Source organism: Pelmatolapia mariae, linkage group LG7 (genome assembly GCF_036321145.2).
Source record: "Pelmatolapia mariae isolate MD_Pm_ZW linkage group LG7, Pm_UMD_F_2, whole genome shotgun sequence".
NCBI classification, from domain to species: Eukaryota; Metazoa; Chordata; class Actinopteri; order Cichliformes; family Cichlidae; genus Pelmatolapia; species Pelmatolapia mariae.
In genome coordinates this window covers 46263489-46290128 of record NC_086233.1, presented here as the reverse complement: position 1 = coordinate 46290128, position 26640 = coordinate 46263489, and the positions used below count along the sequence as shown (strand labels likewise).

Sequence of the window (26640 nt, the reverse complement as noted above, 5' to 3'; positions counted from 1 at the left end):
CTGGTACTGGTAAATGTATGATGGGTAAGAACTGCAATCAGTAGTTCGGTTCCCTCTTTGTTAACGTTTTAGACATCTTGATTGGTTCGATAGCCTTGCTTTGGAGGAACCTTGTTGTATGATACTTTGGTTCATACTAGAGATGGACCGATCCGATATTACGTATCGGTATCGGTCCGATACTGACGTAAATTACTCGATCGGATATCGGAGAGAAATAAAAAATATAATCCGATCCATTAAATATCAAAAAAGCACCTCACAAAACTTGCGACACGACGTAACTCGGGTCATAACCGTAGCATGTCGGAGCAGTATGCCTCATGTGATAGAGCAGCTGTGTGTATTTGTAGCCTCGCTACCAAACCAGCATTTCATCTCCGAGGAAGTTATCCCAGAGAGAAGTAAAGCAAGTGTGTAAGTTCATCTCTGAATGTTTGTAAAGCATTCCCACGTTAAGCTTAACAACCAATATATGGAGCGACTGCCTCTCCCTCTCCTGCTGCTACTTCAATCGTGAAACTGCTTAATGATCAGCTGATCGGCTTTTCTGTGCGAGTCAGTCTCTCTTCTTTGTTTTTGGTCCACTTTGCACCAGAAAGAGGAAACCAGCGGCTGAACAACAGCAGCACATTTAACCTTGATAAGCTGTTGTTAGAATTTATTTAATATTACTTTCTACACCAGGATCCTTTTCTACGTAGCTGACGGCTGGTAACTGTGCAGGGGCGGATCTAGCAAAGTTTAGCCAGGGGGGCCGATAGGGCATTAACAGGGAAAAGGGGGCACAAAGACATACTTTTCTTTATTATTCTCATTTAAAATGTCTAGCTTTTAATAAATAATTATCTGAGTCTTACACCCAAAGTTTTAATCTGATGTAAAAAGTATAGAAGTCTATTACTGTATATAGTAACTGTTAAGTCTAATATACCCTAGTAAGCTATACTACTTTTTCCTTTGGGAAGGTACCATCCATGCAGTCTGCAGTTCTGTTGAAGAAAGATGTTGAATCTATTTAATTATTCTTGAAAAATAATTTATTTCTGTGCATTTTTTTTGTCACGCTGCATCAAATTAAAGTTGATTACGTCGATTAAGCATCATGAGGTGGAGGGTGGTTCCCTATTTTTTTTTGCTGGGAGTTGGCAACCCTATTAGTTAGGTTGCTTAATATTTCTGCTAAGTACTCTTTAAAATACCAGAATAGGGAGGATGGAGTAGGTTTAAGTTTATTAGATTGATCAGTATTGCTGAACTATAAAATATTTTGGGTGCAGTGTATTTTTTACATACAGGTATAACAGAATAGCTTTAGTTTTGTTGTTTATTTAAACTTGAGTATGAACTTATACAAAATGCAGCAAGATATTAAAAAAAAAGTTTTATTGATTAAAAAACACACTATATCGGATTCATATCGGTATCGGCAGATATCCAAATTTATGATATCGGTATCGGTATCGGACATAAAAAAGTGGTATCGTGCCATCTCTAGTTCATACTCAAACTTTAATTCCAGGTTTGTTTGTAGCTGGAATATTTGCAAAGCAGTGTGATGTTTGTTTGTAGCTGCAGGCAGGCCATATGGTGCTGGGACCATTGTGAGGAACTCTGGTGTTCATTCAGGGAGCAACGCTTTGATTTGCTGTTGAAATTAACCAGTTTTCTTGCAAGATTAAAACTGCCATTTAAGGGAGGAAACTTGTTGCGCTTTTCTCTATGCCAGTTTGATTTTTTTCAAACAAACTGTTTTAAGCACCTTACTCTATAATACCTTCTTTACTGGTAGTTTCCTGTTGCCCTTCATTTGCTCTGACAAGGGAAAACCTGGGCTGGTAAGATGGGTGGAGCTGGCAGCGAGTACAGGTAGTTTGTGGCAGCCACTTTAATGACTGGGTATATTTTTTTTATATATTTTCTGTTACCTTGATTTATAATTTTTCAGGTTAAGTTCTAGTTTTGAGGTGGAACCTTGATTTTAAGATGGCGTGGGGGGTGACACCATCTCAATGTCTAAAGGAAATCCTGGCCTGTTATCAATTGCCTGACATGGGAGGATCGTCAGCTAGTGCAGATCCCTTGTGCCTTTCAGGCTATAGATGAACTGTTTAGTCTCTCTTAGACTCCACTTGGATTCAACCCATTTGTAATGTTTGTCTGTTGGTTAGATTATGTTGAATAAATTATCTTCTATTTAAGAAACCCTCTTGTGTGGACTCTCTCCTTTGAGCCAGTTTGTGACATTAAGGTTTAGGCGAAACAACCAAAAACATAGCTGCAATAGTTCTGGTTTCATTCTGATGCAATGAATGAACATAAGAGCTGCCTACAGCCATTTTCTTTAAGAAATTCGATATAGTGTCCTTTTGGCTGGCCTACATTTTGATGTACTTCAGTCACTTTAAATGTAATTGATGCCAAACCTCAAAACATTGGCCACTTGTCTACACCAGTAGTAGGTGGAACTTAATGGGCACTTTTAAGCAATTAATGACTACGATTCAAGGATTGTTTAGGTCATCAATTAATCGTCTTTAGTGGGATTGATGACAGATTGCTTTTGGATCTGTGGCTTTTAGTGTTTAACCTTTAATTCATCACACCTAAGCACACCAGGCTGCCCCTGACCTAAAAGTGCACAGATCACAGATGAAACTAAAGGTACCTTTCAACAGCTTGCTGGTGAAAGCATGCATTCACGGGGTGCTGTTCTCTAAATTCACAGTGCGGGAAAGGGATAGACGTTAGAGCAGTAACTCTTACAGTGTGTTTTTATTGTGTTAAAGCATTGCCTCGTCATGAAACACTGCGCATACAGTTTTATCTTTGTATTAATGACCTCCTCACATGCCAGTGAATATTTGTGAAAATATATACAACTAACACATTCAGACCCATGATGTTGAAATATCCTGATGCATTATGTACAGGGACAATTCCAAGTATGTAAAAATGTTTCTTCTTGTTGCTCTTGTTCACTGACATTACATATTGAATACTTTCTTGACTGCCTCTTTGTACTGCAGCATGCTGCTCTCGCTCTCCCCTTCGTTCTTCAGCCGTGTGACCGAGTCTTTATAGTCTTGAACGTCTTTCCTTCCCAGCAGCTGCTGTCGCACTTCTTCACCGTCTCCCTCTCCTGCCGCTTTCATGCGTAGGAGTACATCCAAGATATTCTTTTGAGACGGGCTGTCCTCCCAACTGTAGTCCTCCATGTCTGCCACAGTCTTCTCAGCCTCCCAGGCCTCAGTTTTCTAAAGAAAGAAAGAGAATAACATTTCTAACTTTAAACAAGCAAAACAAATGACCACAGGTTAAATTATGAAAATTTAAAAAAAAAAATGTTTTAAAAGAAAATTTGGATTTGTAATTCAAGCCACATTTTGATTGGGGTTCTGGTTCAGCAATACCCATTCTTTGAAGCTCCTCTCACAGAGATAGTATTTCCCATATGTAGCTCTCCGTTTGCCGCCTGTCTCGTTCTCATCACATTCCCTGAAGAACAATACGACCCATTGTGCAGCAGCTTAAAGCAGGGCAGCAACAGGGCCCTGCTTCCAGGTGTTTGGAGGTTAATGACCATCATTAGCTACATATATGTATATTTGATCCCCAAGCTGTCTCCAGCAAGTCCAGATCTAGTGACTGAAGAGCAATCAATACTTCAGAATAGGTAAGCAGCAGCTATTCTACTGTTAATCACAAGCATGAAGCAGTTCTTCAGCCTTGAGTCTTAATGAATAATAGCTTTACATTTTTTGGAGTGGGGCTCGCAGCTGACACACTGACGCTCTAACATTTTATTTTTCCACATTCAGAGTTTAATACAAAATAAAACAATGCAAATTGTTGTGATGTTTGCTGTATGCAATGCTCAGTAGTTTGATCAACAGGCAGGATATTTGATAGCTCACCAGTGGGTTAAATGCCCCCCAGTTTCTTGAAATGACAGGTGCTAGGCATGCGGGCACAAAAGCAGGCAGAGTGCCTCTTAGTGGTAAATGCGTGTGCATGTTGGAGGCAGCTTTGAGCGGTCAGCCCAAACGCTGGCCTGAATTAGCACACACTGGAATTAACAGGCAAAGTCCATCTCTCTGACTGAGGAGATATAATCACCTCAGTGGCTGCTAACAATTGGCCCCTTTGTGAGCTATCGTTACAACCTGATCAGTACGCCACTCTCACAGCTTCCACAAGCCTGCTGGACAAGCACTGTGCCTTCCATTGTGTGTTCAAAAGGGCAGTGGACAGTGTTTTGCTTCCTGGCTTTAACAGCCTTTTCTCAACTTAAACTTTATTTTTGGCTAAGCCATGTCAGGAAGAGCTCCTAAAGGCAGAGGTTGCACAATCATGCTCTTTTATGTGGCTGGCTGCAGATTCATGCCAACAGTGCCTAAGCTAATGACCTGGTGGCACACCTCTCCGATGTGGCATGGTTGGCTTAATGTGAATGAGTATCAAGGTCAACACCTGAGAGGGGAGTCTGTTTTCTCGTCTTCTGTGGGTAAATGTCAACTGGACAATGCTGCTGTTTGCCATCCTTCTGCCCATTCAACTCTGATACCTCCCTAATGGGCTTTAGTCTCTCAGATCGCTAAGCAAGATGGACAAGATTGCCCACAGTGAAAGGTGTGCCATGTTGCTAGTTGTACGTAAATGCCACCGAAGATGAAACAATATGAAAACATTTTAAGTTTTTGTGTAACTTAGTGTACCCCAGGCTTTGACCCAGTTTCTCTTCCTTACAAATGGCTTCTTGACAGCTGTCATTCGACTGAGACCATTTCTGAGGAGACTTCAGTGAACAGTAGATGGACCAACTGAAGGGTCAAAAAAATGTTTTGGGTCCATGTCGGATGTTTGCTGGATTTTTTCGTTTCTTAAGGACATGACCTTTAAATAATGTTCATCTGCTGTCGATAGTTTTTTAGGACTGACACTTCTTGTTTTCCACTCGCCCATTTTCCTCAAATTCTTTTAGGGAAACACTGCACACTATGTCAAGATATGCCAAGTTTTAGTAGCTCTTTGGGAACCACCTCGTGGCCACAAAAATACTTTACATTTGTAGATGTAACTGTAGATTCAACTAAAGAAATGGGAACAAGTTAAGCAGTTTTGTGACATGCTGTTATTAACAAAGTGCCTAAAAATACAATTAAAATCGGTTGTTTGCTAATTATCTGTTATGTGTAGACACAGCACTGGTTTAGCCCCTTGAGTTACTTGACCTGTTGTGCTTGAATGATTCATATTCTATCAAAATTTAAAACTAATGTCCTCATGTGTGGATCTGGCAAAAAAAAAAAGATATGGTAATTCTTTGTTTTTACATTCATCAGGTCCCAATCAGCCCAGATAGCAAAGAGAAATTAAAAATGCATGCCATGAAAGAGTTCAGGTCTTAAGAGGTTAATAAAAAATAAAATTTCCTTTGGAAATGGTCTGAAAATTAGTGAAAAAGTAGCCAATACCCGAAGATTATTTTAAAGACCTTCAAAAATGCTGCAGAACTATTGCTCAGGATTACTTTTAAAAACTGTATAAGAAAGTCAAAATATAAAGAAAGGGGGGTTACTCAAGATCTCAGCACTGCATTTATTCTAATCTGGGGTGATCATGATATGATCATGACAAAGAAGGGATGTCATATGAAAAGAAGCTACAAATATAAAAATATTAGAAATCTGAAAAAGAAATGCAGTCAAAAGAAGACTTCACTGGCTTTTCTGCTAAATGGTCTAAGGTACCAATTTGTTGGTACCTAGTGAAAGCCAGCAGGATTACCCTGCCGGCCCGTGCAGGAGATACTGTTAATTCAAAAAGCGTTTTTTCTAAAATATTGAAGTTTTGCCTCTTGTCCTCATAAACCAAATATACAAGACAACACACAAAATCTCCCCCACATCAGCACTGTGTTTATATTTCATATATCCACACTAAAAAGCAATTATTTTAAATTACATATCTTTTTATAATGGCAAATAATAGATCAAGTAAGAACCCTCAGCTGATGAAGGCCCTGTGACACTTGTACATTGCATAGAGTGGTGCATTAGGTAAGACATCATGATGCATTTGAACTAAAACCTCTCCAGGGCAAATGCGTTAAAAGTGACAGTGGGTTGTAGAGGGTACGAGTAATGCCAGACAGCACCTGGCCTTTAAATGAATGGATGCTTGTTGAAAGAAGACAAAAGGTCAGAAAACAAAAAGAGAAACTCAAGTGGACGTAGAAAAGGCACAAATATCCCATCTAACACCAGGTAGAGTTGCTGAGTTGGGCCGAAGACTTTTACCATGGATATCCTGTTTGAAACTGTGAGTTCAGTAAGTCCGACTCACTCAGTTTACTGCTCCTTCAGTATTCAGTCACTGAGGCCAATTTATCGGACCTCCCTTCAGTTGACACAAGAACTAGTTAGAGTGGAAGAAAAATGTACAACTTACCCAAGACTCGTGGTAGAGAACTGTGAGCAGATACATGGCATAGTCATAGTTCTGCTGTCTCAGCGGGCAGCTAGCAGAGAGGAGAAGAAAAAAAAATGTACGAGGACATCAGTTTAATCTTCTTTTAACCCTATATTTTCAGGAAGAGGTGTTTACCTGTCAGTTTTGATGGTGAGGACATCTGTGTTTTTGCAGTATCTCTCGCCAACGAGTTTGATCATTTTCTTCCTTGCGTGGTCATCTAAGTTCAAACTGGACAGCTTTACCTTGAAAGTTGAAGATATGAATAGATTACCACATAATTTAAATCTAGTCCTTCTGTGACACTTCACTAAATAAAGAGACGTTCACAACGAGATTAGGGCAAATGTGATGTGATTATGTGCTATAACTCCACCATACATCTGTCTCTAAGGATTTAAGAATAAAACCTAAAGTCTAAACTGCAATATGTAATATTTATTTTTTTAACCTTTGCAAAGCTTAGACTGCGTGGATTAAAAAAAACTATAATTTTTACAGATCAAACACATGCTGTGTCCCAGAATCACCTAAGCTGCTTGTAGAGATGATAGATTTGACCTCCACTACATTGTTTATGGCTCTGCTTTGAACAATGCAACATTACTCCATTTATAGGTATTACAAAGCACAGGTGAACATTTATTTTGTGCACTGCACTGAGGTACTGCTGATACAAACATGCAATGAGCTGCTACAATGGTTGAGACTACGTGTCCAGCATAAATAAACCTCTGTCACAGATTTGATTTCCAGGATTTTCCTCCTATAAAATATTAAACCACAAATTAAAAAAAGAAAATATATGTTAATTCAAATATTGATGCCCCCCACCCCTCTTACAAATAAGGGCTTAGTCAACTTGTTCTAGATTTGGAATCTAACTGTGTGAGATTTGCCCTTCAATCTATCTCCCTGCCTAATCCACCTGGATTACTGTTTAATTCCTACCTTGCTGATATAATCTAAGGCAATGTGTCAGGAGCAGATGGCTGGCGATTAATGGTAAGAAAAATAAAACAAAAAAAGCCAAACCCCAAACATTCCAGTCTGGGAAAGAAATCGCACATTTGTCAAAGGCAGTTTGTGATGCAAAGCAGGATTTCTTTGGCACTTTTTGGAGTTAAAATGACTACAGGCAGTGTGATAGAATAGGACAGGGAAACAACAGCTTTGTTTGTCAAGGTTCAGTTGAAGGAAGTTGTGTTTTTCTCTCCTCTACCCTTAACATCACCCTGTAAAATAGAACACAGGCCCAGTAACTTCACAATTAAGAGGGCATTATTTATTACATTTATTTGATTGATTCTTGCAGTTAAGTTAAAGAGACGTGCATTTCCATGTATGGTCCTGCTCATAGGGAAGGATTGCATATTGATGGATTAGTTTTGGGAGGGGATTAAAAAGAATATTAAAATGTCTCAGCAAATATTTTTAAAAAAAAAATGTTGTTACTTTTTTCATTGAAAACTAAAAAGTTGCCAAAGACCCCCATAACAATTAACAAGAATATTAACAGAGCCTTGGCACAGGAAATATAAAGTAATGACCAAAGACTAATCTCTCTGTTGACTCGATAGCATCATTTTGCAGATTTTAGGTCACTAGACGATGAAGATCTTTCTAGGAAGTCAGACAGACACGATGTCAGCTGGTGATTATGTATCCCTGTAAATCTTTAATCTCATTTTACATGTGAGGTTTTTGATCACTTGTACATTAACAAAACACAGTTAAAGTCAGCATCAAGTAAAAATGGCAAAACTCACTCTGAGATGGACGATACGAGCTGAAGGGTTTCTGAGAGAAGGGCCAGCGGACACATACTCTTTGCTCTCTACTTTAATGGGGAAATGCTCATCACACTTGGTATCAGTCTCCAAGGCAGAGGGCCACTCTGTACAGAAAGCTGATAGCACAGAAAGGCATTTAAATGTGCTGCTGAACAATAATGAAAGAAAGAAACTGCTTTTCTCTAACTAAGTAAGTAAAATATGAACTTACGTTTCAGAGCTTCACAGTGTTTCTTAATGGCTGCTGGTGTCAAATGTAGAAAGTTTGGTATCTGAAACAGAGAAAAAGAGAAACGTGACAAACTTTCCCTCTCTTGATTTCACTCTCTTGGCAAACTGTTAAATCAGCAAGTCTACAAACTGTGAAAAAGTATTTGCCCACTACCTGATTTCTTTGTTCTTTTGCATATTTGCCACACTTACATGCTTCAGATCAAACAATATTAGTCAAAGATAACCAGAGTAAATACAAAATGTCGTTTTTAAATTTGGGTTTGGGTAAGTTGGGTTAACTTGAACAGAACCTTTCTGACAAAGTGAAGTAGGCTAAAAAAAACAAACAAAAAATAAAACAAACCACAGTTAAAGTCATCCATAAATGGAGAATAACCCAAGAGTGACTGGCCAATAAACATGTCCAAGAGTCCATCAACGACTCATCCAGGGGGTCACAAAATAACCCAGAACAAGACTTAAAGAACTACAGTTCTCACTTGGTTCAGTTAAGGTCAGTGTTCATGATTCAACAATAAGAAAGAGACCAAAAAAATGAGTTACAAGGTGAAAACCACAGCTGATTGAGTTACTTTGGCACAACCTTAAACAGGCTGTTCATCCTTGAGAACTCTCCAATGTGGCTGAATTTATGGCAATGTGAAATGACCAGTTATCATAAACGCTTATAGTTCTTGATGCTAAAGGTGGCCTATCCAGTTATTGGGTTTAGGAGGTACTTTTCATATGGGACCAGGTATATTGGTAACTTTTTCCCATTAATAAATGAAACCATCATTTGAAAACATTAAATATATAGTTGTTGTGGTTTCCAAATATTCAAACTTATTTGATGATTTGAAACATGCCAGTGTGACAAATTTGCAAAAATCTAAGAAAACAGGAAGGGGCACATATTTTATCATAGCACTGTATGTCATATTATATTTGCACAAATACTAGAATAGATTTCTTTACTGCCAAGGCTGAGCTCCTTAGAACAGCCGAGTATGATCTGGATGATTACAATCTCCATAAACTATCATTCATCTATAGAACAGTGATGGCACAGGGGATATAGGCAAAACACTAAGCAGTAAAGATTTGTTGCGTTTCTCCTTAATGACAAACAGTTCATGACCTTTACAACAGAGCTTAAAATATATTTAGACATAAACATCACCCATTTCACGTGACTGTTCAAAAGCTGATTTGCAAGCAAGTGGGGCGCTAGAAAGTATGTGTTTAGAAGTTAGAACATCAACAAAAAGCTGAAAGATGCAGTTGAAGGCAGTTTACTAATAAAACATGAACATGGTAACAAGAAAAGCCAGATGCTTCGATTTTAAACCACTGAGTTGGTACAGATGTTTAAAAAAGGTGATTTTTCTTGGTTTATTTTTTATTAGGCATTCCCATATTTGTTTGAAAGATTAAATAAATCTTTATTGCGAATGAATAAGAACCGTTTTGAGGCACTTTAACCTCCATCTATCTGTAAATGAACACAAGCCTTCGAATTTCTCCCAGATGTAAGAGCTACAAAATGAATTCTGCATCACAGATAAGCATTAGCTGCTGCCATTAGTGAAGATCACATGAACCACAGACGGGCCAGTGGCAATGAACAAAAAGAATATCAGCTAACACCAATGTTTGGCCAATAAATCAAGTCATCCACATTTATTATACCTTATTTTTTGAACTGAGGAATCAGGGACCAACAACTGAACTGACAGAGGCAGTGAGAGTCGATTTCAATCAAATATAACTTGTTAACAAATGCCAGAAACAAAAGATAACTAAAATAAAAGCGGAGCCTCACTGTGTGGAGTTTCCATATTCTACCTGCGCCTGTGGAGTTCTCTCCTGGTATTTGATCTTCCTCCCACAGTACAAGGACATGCACATAACATTATTTGGCAATACTAAATTGCTGTAGGTATGAATGGCTGTCTGTCAGGCCTGCACGGGTGTAATAGTAGATGAAAATCTGACGTGGAAAATGTAAGAGATTTATTAGACTATAAAACAATGCGCATTTTATATTTTTCATTGTTTTTCTCATATTTTAGTTACTGTATTGAAGTCTGGGGGAATACATATGAGAATACTATAAAACCTATAAACTTATTACAGAAGAAAGTGATACGAATGATTCATAATGTTAAATATAGAGAACATACAAATAAATTATTTATAAAATCGAAATTATTAAAATTAGGAGATTTAGTGAAATTACGGACACTATTAATTATGTTTAAGGCTAAAAATAATGTTTTGCCCTTTAAGTTACAAAGAGTATTTTTAATGTGTTCGGGGGGAGAAGATAGCAGAAGGAAATTTTATTTTAAGCATCAGTTAGCTAGGACTACACAAAGATTAATGAGTCCAACGGTTAGGGGTATACGACTGTGGAACTCACTTCATTATAATTTAAAGAATTGTATAAATTTATATTGTTTTAAAAAGTGTTACATGCTTAAAACGATAACTCAATATGAAGAATGTGAATGAAATTGGAGTTCATTGAAAAAGGATCCATTATAATTTTTTGTTTTATTTATTTTCATTTTATTTTTCTCCTTGTTAGTATGTGGAGTGGTATATTCTGATTGTAAATTTGTTGTTTGGTTTGGGTTAGGACCGGAGATAAATGTTAATGTTAGCTTGTTCTCTGATTTTTGGTGCCCACTTGTTGGATTGTAGATAGGGGGCAGGGTTTAATAAGAATATTTTCTTCTTCCTGCTCCTTTTCACACATGGTTGTAGTGCTTTTTGATAGAAAGTGTGGTTGGTTTGTTTGAATTGTTGTACCAAGTGTGAAATAAATAAATGAAATGAAATGAAATGAAAGCCTGATGTTATCATTCCATATTAGCTTTGTCCCAATAAATTGGTATTGGCATTTACAATGGCCAAAAATGAAAATTTAAAAAGTAAAAGCAGAGGTGGGGATAAACGTTGATGTGTCATAGTTTGTCCATTAGGGGGCACTCTGTAACTTCCCTGTTTTTAAACTGCATCGTTATGTTATCTAGAGATGAATTATATAGATCTATGTAATATAATATATTAAACAAAAGTTATGACTAGCTATATATATATATATATATATATATCTTTTGTGCATCTGAAACAAAGGAAAAAAAATATCGGCCAATATATTAGAATATTGGAATTTTTAAATCATCAAATATCGGTATCAGTCTGAAAAAAAAAAATCTGCCTGTCCAGGATGTAACCCACCCCTTGCCCTATGACAGCTGGGACAAGTTCCAGCTCCTTTGCCACGCTGAATTAGATAAGCTGAAGATGACGGCTGAATGGATGATTTATACCCTTTTCTCCTACTGAAAGCACATCATTATGCTCACTGATCCACCACAACACTCCGCTTGCAGAGGGAGGCCACTAAAGTGATAATAAACAAAGGCCCTCTAAATTCCATTCTTTTGAATAGAATATATCAAAACCAAGTTCAAACCATCTTCACCCTTAACCCCTGTTGGAGGTGTTAAGTGTTTATTCTGATTTAATTAATGGAGGATGTTGGAGTACCAGAACAGAATTTGAACACATGTGACATTGCTAACCACTACATCACTGTAGTAAATACAGATATCCTAAATACAGATATCTTCTGTTTTTAAAATTTTATCGGTGGAACTTTTTGCTCATCCTTCACATATTCATGTTTTTGCTATTATGATCTACTTGCACATTTTCAGATCTGCATAAATAGTAATGGTGGAAATAAAAGCTTGGAAAAAACAAAAAAAAACTTATTGTACAAATCATATTAAGAGGATCCATAAAGTGTATATTAGAATAAGTTGGTTGAACCCGACCTTTCAAGATAAAAGGTCTGGATCTGAAAGATAAGCAAACCAAATATAGTTTAAGGCTTTAAATATGGGCAAATTATATAAAAAGGTTGAGTTTCTTAATGCCCCTAAAAATGGATTGCTCATCTTTTCATTCATAAAGTAAAACACAAACATATCCAATGTAAATGCTGGAAACTGTAAGATCTATAATATATAAATCAATGAGCCAAAATGTTGGACAGCAGTTACAGAAATATCTACATCCCAGAAAACAGAAGTGACACATTTCAAACACAGAATCATTATAATGCTCTAGATAAAAACATTCAGCACTGAATTGTTCAGAATACTCTGCTTTTAAAGGGCACGTAAACAAAGTGAAAAACAAAATCCGCTTGATCCTTTGAGTGAAGGATATTACATAAGACAAACAATTATATAAATTATCCTATACTGACACCAAAGTAAACTTATGGTTCACAGTCGTGGCAAACGATTACACAAAACCCCATCTATGACTTATAATTAAAAAAGAACAAAAAAAACAAATCACCAAGCGTAACCAAGGGACATACAGCAGTTTAGCTCCTCATGATGAGCTGAGAGAATGAAATCAATATTGTTATGCTGCAGATATCCAGCTGTGATGGGTGAAACTACCAGATCTGCAAGTGGCTTGAGTCCAGATGGAGCAGCTGGTGTCTGGACATAGCAGCTCAGTAATCCGGGCACAGAGATACAGCGACTAAAGCCATGCAGGAGAGCAAAAAGGGCTCAACTGGAACTGCAGGAGCACTCGCCAGCTTCAATTAACTCAAACCATCAAAGATAAACAAAGAGAATACATCCAGATACAGCCCAGAGTCAAACGTGTGCGCCTAAATGTTGTGTAAATAATCATTCAGTTCATCACAAAACCATTTGTTCTGTCATTCTTTATCAGATTAATTCATACGTTGTGCACATTTATCACTTTATCTGAGGAGAAACTGTTGTTTTCTTTAGGGCCTCTGTGTGCATGCTGGAAGTAATGAGGTCTGACCTTGATTAGCTCCAAATTGCCTTTCTTCTCTGGAGGAATGCCCCCCTTCACAGGGTACCCCATCCTCACAGGGAGGGGGACGGATCCTGGCCTGAAGGGCGCTGCCGCTGGATAAACTGCAGTCCAGTCCTGATCCACTGGCATCTTTCCTGTCCTGGGCTCCCCTGCCTTTAACCCCACACAGAGTGCAAAGGAAACCATGAGGAAAAAAAATTGTGCCTCTAGCCACAATGGCAACTTTTTATCGTATCATTCAAAGTGCATGCATTGTGTTACACTCAGTTTTGATAAAAGCTGCACACTCACTTCTCTTCTGGGCCTTCGAACAAAGGATCCTCTACCACCTCTGTCTGGAAGGCCTAAAATAAAGTATCATATACATTTTATTGTTATGAAAACACTCAAATAGAGTAAAAGTCACAACATTGTTAACCATCAGACTACATCTAGCAACTTTATCTGTGATCACACACTCTTAACAAACAGTAGGTTGTGTATTGTATGCAGGACCTTTGTTTCATTTTTGCTTTTTTGCTCTTAATTCAGTTTGTCAATGCACAGATAAATAAACCACTGTAAACCAAGAACTCAGTTAACTTTGCTTTTAAATAAATTTAGTATATGTATTTCTTATATGGATAAAGTAAATATGTAGCATTCATTTAATTAAGTAATAAATATCAAATAAAAATGTGTTTGACTGAGTTAAACACCTAAAAATTATTCTTATTATCACTCTACATGTATGTAAATGATGTACTTGAATATAACTTGTTATTATAATGAACATAACAAAATAAAAACAAAATGAGTAAACTATACTGAAAAAGTATCCCATGCCACCATGTTCTCATCAGTCTGAAAAGCTGTCATTTTAAATAGCTATATATAGCACTATTATCACACTAACCTTCAAAACAATCTACCTTGAAGAAGAGGTCAGAGGTCAAATGTGACAATTTGTTAAAATCTTTATACAGCACTTGCTATACATTGACAACACATACTACACTTGTAAGATTCAGTTTTTGCATTATAAGGCTTTTTCTCAATTTTTGATCAATAAATCATTAAGTTGACCTTGAAGACATTGGTGGATTAACATGTCCCTGCTCTACACCCCTACAAAGTTTTATCAAAATTCATTCAAAACTTTTTGAACTATCATGTTTACAGACAGACTGCCATGCAAACGCTACCAAAAACATAACCTCCTTGGCAGAGGTAATTAAAGTTTAGGACCATCTTTTGCTGCTACTTTCACTATTATTTTATCTGTTCTTTCCCCTTAGCCCCACAACGTATCATAGCAGGTGGCTGCCACTCCCTTAGCCTGGTTCTACTCTTCTTGTTAAAAGGGAGTTCTTTCTTCCCTCTCTTGCAAAGCACTTGCTCATAGCAGCTTGCCTGATTGTTGAGATTCTCTCTCTATTAATTGTAAGGTCTTTGCCTTGCAATATAAAGCACCTTGGTGAAACCACTGTTGACAGATGGAGCTATATAAATAAATATAGAATCTAGTTTTTACTTTTATTTTGGTTAATTTGATTTTGGTTAACTGAAACGTTCTTTTTAAATTTACCTTTACTTTTTTGGTTTTAGTTAACTAACCTTGGCATTCACTCTCTTTTCTCAGGCGTGGAATGAAAAATTGGATAAACGAGCCTCCTGATCAGGCGTAGTAGGGTCGAAATATCCAGGATGTTCTTTTAATCTGTATAACTAGGGTTCGTTCACAGACCGTCTGTAAGTATCTGTCTTTGTACTTCTGCTGCTACTGTGCCTACACATCTTTTTGCGAGAGCAATGGAGAGTTTTTTCTTGTAATGACGATCTGCCATAATTTACAGCAAGTGTCTATCTTTCGGTGGATTCTGATGAGCAGTGTGGTCACTGACAGCCCAGGTAGTGACACATGGTGAAGCAAAAACATATATAGGAAGCTCAAAAGGACATCAAAGACTTTCAGCAACCCAGACATGGTCACCAGACAAATCCGCTTTTCGTGTAACTAGTCACCTAAGTTTGGATGCTGCAGAAGTCTACACAGGAAGTGCTATAGCTACTCTTGTTAATAACAGCACTTCATGCAGTTAGCTTAGCTTGCAGCTATGGTTTTGAATTGGCATAAATTCCCTTATAGCGACAGTGAAACTCACCTTTATTTCCAGAAGAAGAATTTATAGACAGAGCCGTTGCATATGTGACTTTACCGGATGATTTATTGAATCCAAGGAGAGGGATATTTATTCGACCTAGGGACAGGAATGTCTTGCTTGTGCGTGAAGCCATGTTTTCTCAGTGAACTACGGAAGCCGGCGAGGGACGGTCAAACCCGATTGCGAAGCTTTTTACTCAGCGCGGAACAGCACAGGCGCAGTTAAGCGTTTAGATAAGCACAGGTGTGAAACGGCTCACCGCGTGTCGTAAACACTGGTTTATCTGGTAGGTTATACTTTAACAAAGCAGTCATAATAACATACTGCTACAATGTTAATGGAGGTACTCCTGTTTCTTTGTGAGTCAAGTGAGAGGACTCTGCCAGCTGCTGCTTTTTGAAACATAGGGTGCGTTCAAAGACCGTTTGAAAATATTAATTAGAAAGTTGAAGAGCAAACAAATAAACAACAACAACAAAAAGATGAAAGTGTTAAACATCTTAATATCTTAACGGATTGGAAGTGTGGAAGGCTGTATTTTAAAAAAGATTTTGAAATCTGTTTTCTGAATTTGGAATTTGAAAATGGTTTCTGAAATTCCTTTTTTATTCAGTTTTTTTGTGAAATCGTTTTTACGTATTTATTAACTGATTAATAATTCATTTAAAAGTATTGATTTATAATTTATCTTTGCTTTGTTTTAAATTAAAATATTGGAGAATAAATTACTATAGTAATATCTAAATAAATAAAATAATTAAAAATCAAATTTGTATTTGATTTAATGAGGTATTAATAAATGTTTATTCTAACTCAAATGACGATTAAAGGGCAACTAATTTCGTCATATTCGTCACTTTGTGGTCATGCTGTCACATTCAAAATATGTAGTAAAGTTTATGACTTCATGAACCTGTTCTGGTGCCTCCGAGTAAAAACTAATTCTCTTGGTTGTTCTCTTCATTACCATAACTAGATTTGCTTCTTCTTCTTTTTTAATTGGAAAAAACAACATGTGACGGTGGTTAATTGTAACAATATGCTAATAAAATACATTAGCCTTTCACAACATTAAAATATGCTTTGAATATTACCCCCAGCACACCTGAACAAGCAGTTTATTTATGAAATAACCTGGTATGTTCGTAAAATCAAAATGTGACTGAAAACTGAGCGTTTGTTATTTCGGCATCAGAATATATTTGAGGGCGTGACTTTCGATATAGACAGCACGTGATCGATTGTTTGCCATCGCTATTATTTTACTGAGTGACTGAAGAAATATCGATTGGATTAACACAACAACAACAACAAGAACAAAGTTATAACTGTTACTTGGTTGTTAGAGAACTTATTACAAAAACGATAAATCTGGTATATGTCCTATATTTTAATTATATTTTAATTTTGGACATATCCCAAGTTTGCATCCCGATTGTGCAAGATTTCCTCTCGCCCGTAAAGGCATCGCGTGTCCTGGCAGTAGCGACGATGCTCTTCAAAGGGACAAGTCCTGCAGACTGCAGCCGCTTAAAGAACTGTGGCATCCCCGTGTTTGCAGTGTTCCTTATGTGTTTGAGCGCTGGAGCATCATTTCTACCTGAAGGAAGCGAGTACCTGGAACTTGCTGTGACACAAAGCAGAAAAAGAGGAACTTGGTGCCCCGAAAACAACTTGAGTCGTGGTGTGTAAGTTAAAGGTAAGGTCTAACGCAATATTCTCACGTTGTTGTTTAGGACAGCAGTGTTTGTGTAGTGTTAAGTGATGGAGACAGCACTTTCATTTAAACAGAATTTACTCGCCTATGCTGCTTTCAGGAGTAATGTTTAACAGATGGACGGGGGACGGGGGGTTGGAGGTTTTTAGGTAGTGTGAGGCGTTTTATGTTTAAAACACGCTATCATTTGATTTGTTATATGCCCCCACCTGCCCACCCACATGGGTCGGTTCAGTTTAACGGAAAGTCACATAATACTCTGTAACCGTAGAGTCCCACAGCAGCCTTTGCATGTCTGGCAGTTCATTGTGTGCCTCATGACTGTGTGGTTTCCATTTTTTAAAGGTAGAAACTCTATCTAAAGGGAGACATGTGGCTCCTGTCATCACTTCCACCGTAGCCGAGGACAGATATGGACGGGGCTCGTTGCCTCCAATTAGATCTTTCTTTTTTCCGATCCTTTTAGGTAACATCCGGTCATCTATCACACCGCCTTGTTGAGTATCTTTCCAGAGAAGACACTATATCGCCTACCCGCTGTTTATGCATTCATTAATTGTACATATGATAGCAAACAGAGGCTTTGATTTGGTCAGATGGAAAGTTGTCGGCTTGCCAGAATTAGGTTGTTTACAGTATCTATACTTTAAAAAAGGCAGCTTATTTAGGGGAGAGCATGATTTATGAGATGGATCGTCCTCAAATTCTGAGCACATTTTAATGACCTTTAAATGAGTAAATTACTTTCCAAAATTATTAGTTAGTACAAGAAAACACCCTTTTCAGCTTTTTCAGGTATTTTGAAACTGAGTTTTTTGGAGACCTAGAATATAAAAATGTCTGCTTCTAAAGCACTTTGGTATTAATCCTATTACAATAGTATCAATCTGATAACAATACACATCTGTATCAATACTGTCAATATTTGGAACATCCACCAACCTCTAATGAAGAGTCATTACGAAGAGTCATTTAGCATAAATTAGTTTTATGTTAGAAGGGCTCTTTTTTTTAAGATAAGATATCCTTTATTAGTCCCAGAGGTGAGAAATTCACATTGCTACAGCAGGAGATTGGACAAGGCAAAAATAAATAGATGCAGCATAACCTAATTATAATAATACTGTGCAAAAAAAATACATAAAAAGGAAAATGTACAATATATAAAGTAGAGAAATATAATTTAAATAATTATGTATATATGATAAAACAATACAGATGACTACTTTTTTATGAATTTGTGTGCATCTTTAAGTAAAGACACACAACTTTAACCTTGATCTGACTAAACAAAAAACAAGTTGGAGAAAGGTGAGAAAGAAGCCGCAAAAATAATCATTCACGTGGTTGCAGCCACCCAGCGCTTTAATCGGTCTAATTTTTGGGCGGTTGCACGTTGATTAAGCATTTGCGGTGTGACACACTTTGTGTAACCAGCGCTGAAGGTCACATTGTGACAGCAGAAGCTTAAATGCCGTCACTGGCTGCTAAACACACTGCGTTTTTTTTCTCTGAATTTAAACTGAACTGTAACAGAGTGCACACCGCACATCTGCATTGCCTTCCAGATGGAAGAGGAGAGAGGTTGTGACACCCATCAGCGATACTCTTAACAGGATGCTGTTTTTTTTACAGTAGAAAATCTCCATCAGAATGAGCTGGTGGAAATGGACTAGTGTGTTGACCTGTCACTCCCACATTAACTAGTGTGCGCTCGGGTCTTGGGAATATTATGTGCCTGTTACACTTTCATAATGCTCACAGCTTACAAGTCACAGCACAGCGGTCTAAGCAGCAGGGAGCGCTAAAAGGAATATTGCTAGGAATTCTTTACTTTCATTTTCTTTCTGTCTCAAACAAAGGAAAAAAAACTAGCAATAGCCATGACGCTATACCTTCTGAAGGTGCATCTTAGAGCAAAAACTAGGGCAATTAGAGTTACACAATGGAAAGCTTTAATCAGCATCAGTGCCCTAAGCACAAAACATCCCTGATCCGCATATGGTCACAGTTCAAAAGCAACAGGCTAAAGGGAACCACATTTAGTATTTGTCAGATTCTAATCTGTTAATATTTTTAGAGTCAGCATGTTTTGGTTTTTGCTGTCAATGTCAATCATTTAATCCAGGTGATATAATACAAAAAAGGGCTTTTTATAAGAGTATCTCTCCTTTCCAGCATCCAATTATCATTTTGTCTTTCGACACTAAAATAACAAGTGTTATAATAAGGCTTTCTCTCAGACTAATGTAACATCTTCTGCTGCAGGTATGGACACAGATGCAGCCCAGCAAAGAGAACTCTTCTCAGCAGCAGGTAGCTAGCCATGCCTGGCTAGTTTTTTAATTTGGCTGCCCTGTTCCCTTCGCTAGAACAATCAGGATTTCCCAAGGCTTTTCATTCCCCTTTGGCCCTATTCTTTGAACTGGACCATCCCGCGGGGCAACATGGGGGAAAGACGGACACGCTCCTTTCACGCGACGTGCCGGGTGCAGCGTGACTGTGGCAGCAGGCTGGGGAGCTCCTTCATAAGTTGCAGCCCAAACGGATGCACCAGCACCAGCATCAGCCTGGACCAGGAGATGGACGTTGGCCTCGCGCCTCCCACCTGCGCGGCTACCAGCAGCACTGCCCTCAGGTCCCCTGCACCTGACAGGAGCCACTACTCTCCTGTTTCACTGGAACCGGAGCCCGCGGCGGTGAATAATGGATCAGGCATTCCCTGCTGTCCGCCTGCAGACACAAAGGACCCGGCCCTGCAGATTTTACAGAGCCAGCCCTCTCTCACCGCCATCCCGCCACCTCTCCCTCGTTCAAGCTGGCTGCGTCATCATCAAAAGGAATTCCACAGCCCTTACATCAAGACTAGCATGCAGGGGGATATTTACAACTTCCTAGAGAGGCCTGCTGGATTGAAGTGCTTCCTCTACCACTTCCTTGTGTGAGTACCTGTCAGTTTCTGTGCACACTGATTTAAGTCCACACTTCACAGGCGAAGTGAGTCGATTGAAGAAGACGATGAGCTTGTGTTAGGTACAGTTGGTAATCTGAGAGAGTTGGGAGTGCTCAAAATCTCAATCCACGTGAATTAGGTTAAAAATAAAGTCTAGTTAAGTAAGAATAGGCTCCCATGAAAATTACCTGGGTGACGATGTACAAACTTTCACAGAAGTGTTAGAAGATGTAAAAAATTCACGAAACAGACTCTGGTGTCATTTCATTAGCTCCAGACACTCTCTTGTTAATTACATCTAGCGCTTCTTCTTCCAGTTATAGGCTCTGGTTCCCGGTAGCAGGAGGACCAGTGTCTTTAGGCCTGCTGTGTGTCGGTGGTTGTTTTAAGAAAGCCCAGCAGAATCAGGTCAATGTGATCTGGCTAATCGCACGTCTGGTTCTGAGTTGCCAGGTCTTTTCTGCTCTTTGTTTTGTCAACAGATGAAATGAACTCATCCATAAAAGCAGAGTTTTTATGCTGTGCTGCATAAGCATGTTTTGTCTGACCCATGTCAGGTACTCTAGAAAATAAAATGAATTCCTTTGAATAGTAATTGAAATATTATAATAAAGCTTCATCCATCAATTTTCTTCCACTTATTCAGCTGTCACAAGAAAATAAAAATCTGCGGTTAGCTTACTTAAAACAGAAGTGGTAAGATTAGAAACTGTGGAACTCAAATTTATTCAGGAGCCCGCCATCACATCACATCACATCACACACCGAGTCCATAGATTTAATAGAATAGAATAGAATTCAACTTTATTGTCTTTGCACATGTCACAAATACAAGGCAACGATTTAGACCACATTGAAGGAAAATAGAAATAAGTCAGAATTTTAACTTCCTCCACTCAACAAAATAGAAGCAATTCTTTCTGGGAAAGTAATCTCAGTGATAAAGTCTCTGTATTTCAAGGATGTTTTCTCCTTTACCTTAATTCTGATTAGTGGTTTTAAATTGTCTGCAGAGATGACAGCATTTGGGCTTGATGTCGATTTCAAATAAGATTATAATATAATATATAATATAATATATAGCTTACTACTGTTCATCTGCCTCTGTAAAGCTGTGCTTGAAGAGAAGTAGAATTAGTCTGTCTCATTATTAGTTTTGTCCGTCACAGATAAGTGGAAACAGTGCAAAGATTCTGTTTGCATTGCTGATCGTCCTTAATTGAGGCTCTAAAGTTCTAACAGTGACAGTGAACCCGAGACTGCTCTTCATTCAATATTAAACCCTTCTAACCGATCCCCACTGACGCTCCTTTAAGTAACTCTTACGTGTCGAAGGCTGTAGCCGGCGGCCATTCAATCCCTCGTCCTCTTCTCAGATTTGGCAGGGGAGAGCAACGATACAAAGGACTTCATCCAGCACTCATGACAGCACTAATAGGTCAGCTTGAAAAGCCCTGCTCTACATCAAGATGACATACACACAAACAGCACACGCACAATGCAGCTAGTTAGTTAATTCATCACTGCCTTTATTGTGCAACGGTCAGGGACATTTCCAGCGAATCGGCACATGTGCAGATGCTGAAATTTGGGTGGACTGCAGAATAAAATGCTGGTAAATCCATATCTAAAAACAAACAATCAAACAAAAAAACAATCTCATAATATCTAGAATATATTAGTTATTTTTGTGACCGTTATAGATGTGATATTGCAGTATACCAGTGATGGTCTTGAAATCACGTGTTCAGAAGAGCCGTTTTTCCATTATTATGTAAGAAGAGACATGTGAAGCAAAGATAGCGTTACCTGAGCTGAAGTGTTGGTAATGTCATTTAAGTTGACGACAGGCGTTTGTGTTACTATACGTGTAATGAAAGCACCTAATAAGTGTTGGCACCTCCAAATGCTTTGCTTATGACCAGGTGATTGTCCACCTTGTCTCACGTTTTAAATCCGTACTGTGGATTTCCTCTTTCTCACTGGAACAACACAGAATTCTGTGTTCCAGGTCTTTTAATTTACACATTAAGCAGTGTTAGTTTGTCTCCTGAGCCGGTGCTGTATCCCCTTCTGTTTAGCAGAACAACTTGTCCCTGTACTGTACTTTCTGTCTTTCACGTGCACAGGGAAAGTACGGTGAAGGGACTACGCAAGCATTACTTTGAGGGACTTATTTTGCTTATTCATTTATGAAAAATATTTTAAGATTTTGGATCAACAGGTATAGTTTTTTTATTTGAAGGACTTTAACCCATTTTACAAGCAATCCTTAAAAGAAAGTTTTAAAAAGAAGCGAAGGTGAGCTTTACGAGGGTATTTGGTCTATTACAGTAGCACAAAGCATTTGTCTGAACACAGTTCAAAAAATGAGCTCTACCTGGATTTTACCTTGTGGGCTTCACATTACCACAGCTCATCATCCATTTTGGGCTAAAGAGAAATTTAAAATGGGCCCTGATAGATGAGATTTTTCTTTCTTTAATTTATTGCCAAAATTACATAATAATAACTCCAGGTGCCCTATGTAAACTTGGGTCATACAAACTTTAGAGAAGGATTACAGAAATTTATGAATTATTCACATTCACATAATCATTAGATAATTAGATGAAATATATAAACAGTTATATTTAATATGGGCCCAGCACACTGACAGGAACACAAGCAGGCACATGCCACACTAATGGTGCCCGAGTTAGTCAAAGTGGGCAGAAATCCTTTGGACCCCGGACAGCATACGTGGACATGTGTCCGAAAAGAGTCTTATGCAATACACACTCACCAGTGTACAGAGAACCTGGGGCAATGATCCACTCCATGTTTGGGCCACTCCCTCTGAGTCTTTTACATAACCAGAGGGAATAAACATGTATATCCTCATGATTTCTAAATGCCCTTCTCGGACTGCAAGCTGGATACCTCTTGGTCCTTTTATCAGTCAAGTTTATCCATCAGTTTCTTTCAAACAAACCTGGACAAAAAAAAGTTGAACTTGAAACAGTGGAAGTAAATAACATCAACTTATTATCAAAGCCACGTTTTATTTTTAACTACCTATGTGTGTGTTAAAAATGTTGGCGTATGATTAAAAATAGCTTTAAGAAACCCAACCAGTTTGCGGTGGAGGAAGAATTGCAGCTGTTTATCCTCTTGAAAAAAGCACTGGGCCAGATGTTGTCTTAAATACTGGCTTTTGTTGTGTGTTTTTATATCTGGACAGATTATTGAAATGGCTATAGTGAATCCTCAGCTTCCAGGCATTCCCCTCTATCTATGCAGGCAGAGCGGAGAACTCTTGTGTCTGCTTACGAGAGATTACTGTTAGACTGGAGTGAACTGTATGTCTCATGTCCATTTTACTCTAAAACACCAGTGTATTCAGGGAATTCTTTAGGGGCACGTTTCACTCATCAAGTGATTCGATTTTTAATAGTTTAGTGATATTTTTTGAATATATAAATAACATATCCATAGGCTTATTTTTAACAGTCAGTATTGTTTACTAACTACAATAACTACTTACATGGAAAATGATTATATAATTTAAAATGATTATTATTTTTTACATTATCCTCCTCATGACAGATTGATCACCCAGCATTTTAACATCCTGATCCGGCTAATTCAGCGGGAATGACACACGGTTCTAGAAACCTAGATGTTACAGTTACATGTGTTACAGTGTTTTGTAGTAAATATATTGTTGGGTGTGTACATTTGCAAATGAAATGGGTGTAGAAGCTAAGGATTTGACTTTGGGTGCTTCTGATGCTAAATGTACATTATATAAGGTTCAGTTACGTTTTTCCTTCATTTATCTACAGTTAATATCTAAAGTTCCACATGTAAGGCATATCAGTGCATGAAGGCATGTAGACATGGTGGAGATGAGCTGCTGAAGTTTAAACCTAGTAACAGAATGAGGAAGAAAGGCGATCAAAGTGACTCTGAACATGGTGGCTCTTAGAATAGAATAGAATAGAATAGAATAGCCCTTTCTTTTTATTGTACATGTACAACCAAATTGTGGGTGGTTCATACCAATGTGCGGGAATAAAATATAAATAGAAAGACAGCAGGAATAAATAACAAATGCAAGAAATATATACAGGCAGAAGAATTATGTACAAACAGGAGGGAGGACATATACAAAAAAAAGCAAACGGCACACAATAGAAAAGGCACCCATTAGGGGACAGGTTGCATAGTGCCAGGTTGGATTGGTCTGCCTTGTTGATGTCAGAGGTCAGAGGAGAAGCTCCAGGTCACTTTCTGCTAAGGCATTTGGATGTCAGGATCCAACTCAACAGTAAAAAAGTATACCTAATAAAATATCTGGGGAGTTTATTCAGAGCTTTTATCTCGTGACTTAAGGCACTTTTAGCGGTGAGTATAGCTGAGTTTTGTTTGCACGGGGCAACAAGCATTGCGTCCCTGGATTTGGGTATTTTCGGCCATTGGTTTGGCAGTCTCTCGAGCTCAGTTAAGCTGGATGGCATCTGTCGGCTGTCAGCCAATTTTAGGAGCCATTTTCTAGAAATGTTTGTGAATTGAAGTGTGTCTGTTGGTAGGTGTTACAGTGTAACAAGTCCCCCTCCCACTTACCTGGTTTTCCTGTTCACTGCCTGCACTTCTGACTAACCTGAGCTAAATGTCAGTCTGTGTCTGAATAATAAATGTATTTTTCCCTTTTTAATAAACAAAAAAATTTGGCTTTGTTGCCATAAAATAGCGAGTTTAGATAAGAGAAAAAAACACATAAAAATCTGTTTAGCATAAGCAGCATAAATGTGAAAAAGAAGTGAGGAAGTCTCAATGTTGAACTGTATACTGGTGCATGATACTGGTTATGAATGACATGGCCATGTGAACTATTTCTCTATGATTGATCTTGTGCTCCAGCCTATGAGGAGATTTTTCTTCTCTATTTTCCAAGTATTTGATGGACAAGATGATAACTAAGCCAGGATAGAATATCCGTGTTTATGGCCGGTGGCTGATGTGGTGTAATCCACCTTAAGCTCTTTCATGGATGGGATGGGGAGGGCACGTGGGTTAATAAAGAGGGTTTTGGAGGGCTCTCTGACCGTGCTCTCTAGCAGAATGGTAAGGGCAATTTATGTTTGTTTAGCTCGAAGTTGTTTTGTTTTTTGTTTTTTCACTAAAGTCACAGATGTGATGTTGGTCTGAGACTCTGTGCTTACAGGCAAATACAGACCTTAGATGCTAAAAAAAAGCATTAAAAAGCACCTACAGTGAAGGTAAAAAGAAAGCAGCGTCTCCATCAATTCTAAGAGTTTATTTAATGTGACGTAGTAAAAATAATCTGGACATCAGGACATCTTGAAACAATCTAAATACAACCTCGGATAAAATACAAAACAACCAAGCCAAAATGCTGTGTTGTATTTCTGTCAGTGTCTTTTTCCGTCTTTGTTATCATTTGTAGTTTCACTCTTCGTGTTTCTGAGTTTAGTGTTTTTCTTTTGGTTATTTCCTGTTTTACTGTGAAAGCCAGCTTTCTGTTGTGTTTCCTTTTCCTTTTTAGCTTTTCCTCCTGTGTGATCGCCATCCTCCCCCTTACTGATTTCACCTGTATTCGTCTGCCTTTTTAGGTTAAATAGTCCACTGTGTAGTCCTGTGTTCCTCTTTTAGGCTGTCCCCTGCATTTTCACTTCAATATTGACTCTTGAGCCCATGTTATAGGTGGACACCTGATTGGTTCATGGATTTAGGAAATATGGACATTTAAAGAGAAACTTTAGTCTGGAAATTGGGTTACACTTTCATAGGTTTGCCAATCATTCATAATAATCATGACAGCATAATTAGTGTTTAAATTTGGAAACTTATTTGGGAGTTTAAAACATTACAGCAAACAAAATTAGAGTATAACCTAAACTACCTGTTTAAATATCAGCTTTTACAAATTGATCTCTTGTTTGAACTTTGATGCAGGGTGTCATTGTAAAAAAGAGGGTGTTTCTCTTTTAATTCTAAGGTTTCTGGTCCTCATCAGTTCTTAAAATGAGGTAAATGCAACCTTGGATTAACAAGAAGATGACATATTACACCATGTCATTTTTTATTTTACAAAAACTAAGCAAAATGCAGAAGCCGTGTGTGTGAAAAACTAAATACGACAGGATTAAGTGGGTAAGTTGGTTGCCAGGGTAAGAGTTTACCAGGTGCTGCTAATCAAATGCACTTGATTAACTGATCATCAGAAAGTATGACCACTTTTAAAAACAACAAGAGCAACATCTCACTCTGCATGTCTCAGTTAGCATGTTAAATGTTAAAGTTCATGACAGTGCAAGGAGAAAAAATTGAACTTGGAGCTTGTTTGGAAGGGTTGCCAGGAGAAAGCCCTTTTTCTCTTGGAGAAAACATGGCAGCACGGCTTAGGTTTTCAAAGATGGATGTGAATAAACCACAAGACTTCTGGACAGACGA

General features: G+C 38.1%; 2 protein-coding genes across 3 annotated transcripts in view; one reads left to right on the top strand and one right to left on the bottom strand.

The window, feature by feature from the left end:
- Positions 1–2738: 2738 nt before the first annotated feature.
- On the bottom strand, positions 2739–15658 carry mrps35 (mitochondrial ribosomal protein S35). The gene is made up of 8 exons (XM_063480998.1): positions 15512–15658; positions 13659–13711; positions 13353–13520; positions 8479–8539; positions 8244–8383; positions 6610–6719; positions 6454–6523; positions 2739–3257 (listed from the first exon to the last, which is right to left on the bottom strand). Exons 1-8 carry the CDS (start codon positions 15642–15644, stop codon positions 2988–2990), a joined length of 1005 nt encoding a protein of 334 aa, XP_063337068.1. The 5' UTR covers positions 15645–15658; the 3' UTR covers positions 2739–2987.
- A 1345-nt stretch (positions 15659–17003) lies between these two features.
- The window catches only part of kcnq1.2 (potassium voltage-gated channel, KQT-like subfamily, member 1.2), a 184482-nt gene continuing 174845 nt past the window's right edge, over positions 17004–26640 (top strand). For both annotated transcript variants that reach the window (XM_063479285.1, XM_063479284.1), the window contains exons 1-2: positions 17004–17210; positions 19497–20169. In XM_063479285.1, the coding sequence (XP_063335355.1) occupies positions 19676–20169 (494 nt within the window). In that variant the 5' untranslated portion in view covers positions 17004–17210; positions 19497–19675. The remainder of the gene's footprint in view (positions 17211–19496; positions 20170–26640) is intronic.

Coding starts and splice junctions, on each gene's coding strand:
- mrps35 (XM_063480998.1), bottom strand. CDS start 15,644: ATGGCTTCACGCACAAGCAAGACATTCCTGTCCCTAGGTCGAATAAAT. Junction 8,384..8,478: donor ACACTGTGAAGCTCTGAAAC/GTAAGTTCATAT, acceptor CTGTGCTATCAG/CTTTCTGTACAGAGTGGCCC. Junction 3,258..6,453: donor TTCTCTACCACGAGTCTTGG/GTAAGTTGTACA, acceptor TTCTTTCTTTAG/AAAACTGAGGCCTGGGAGGC.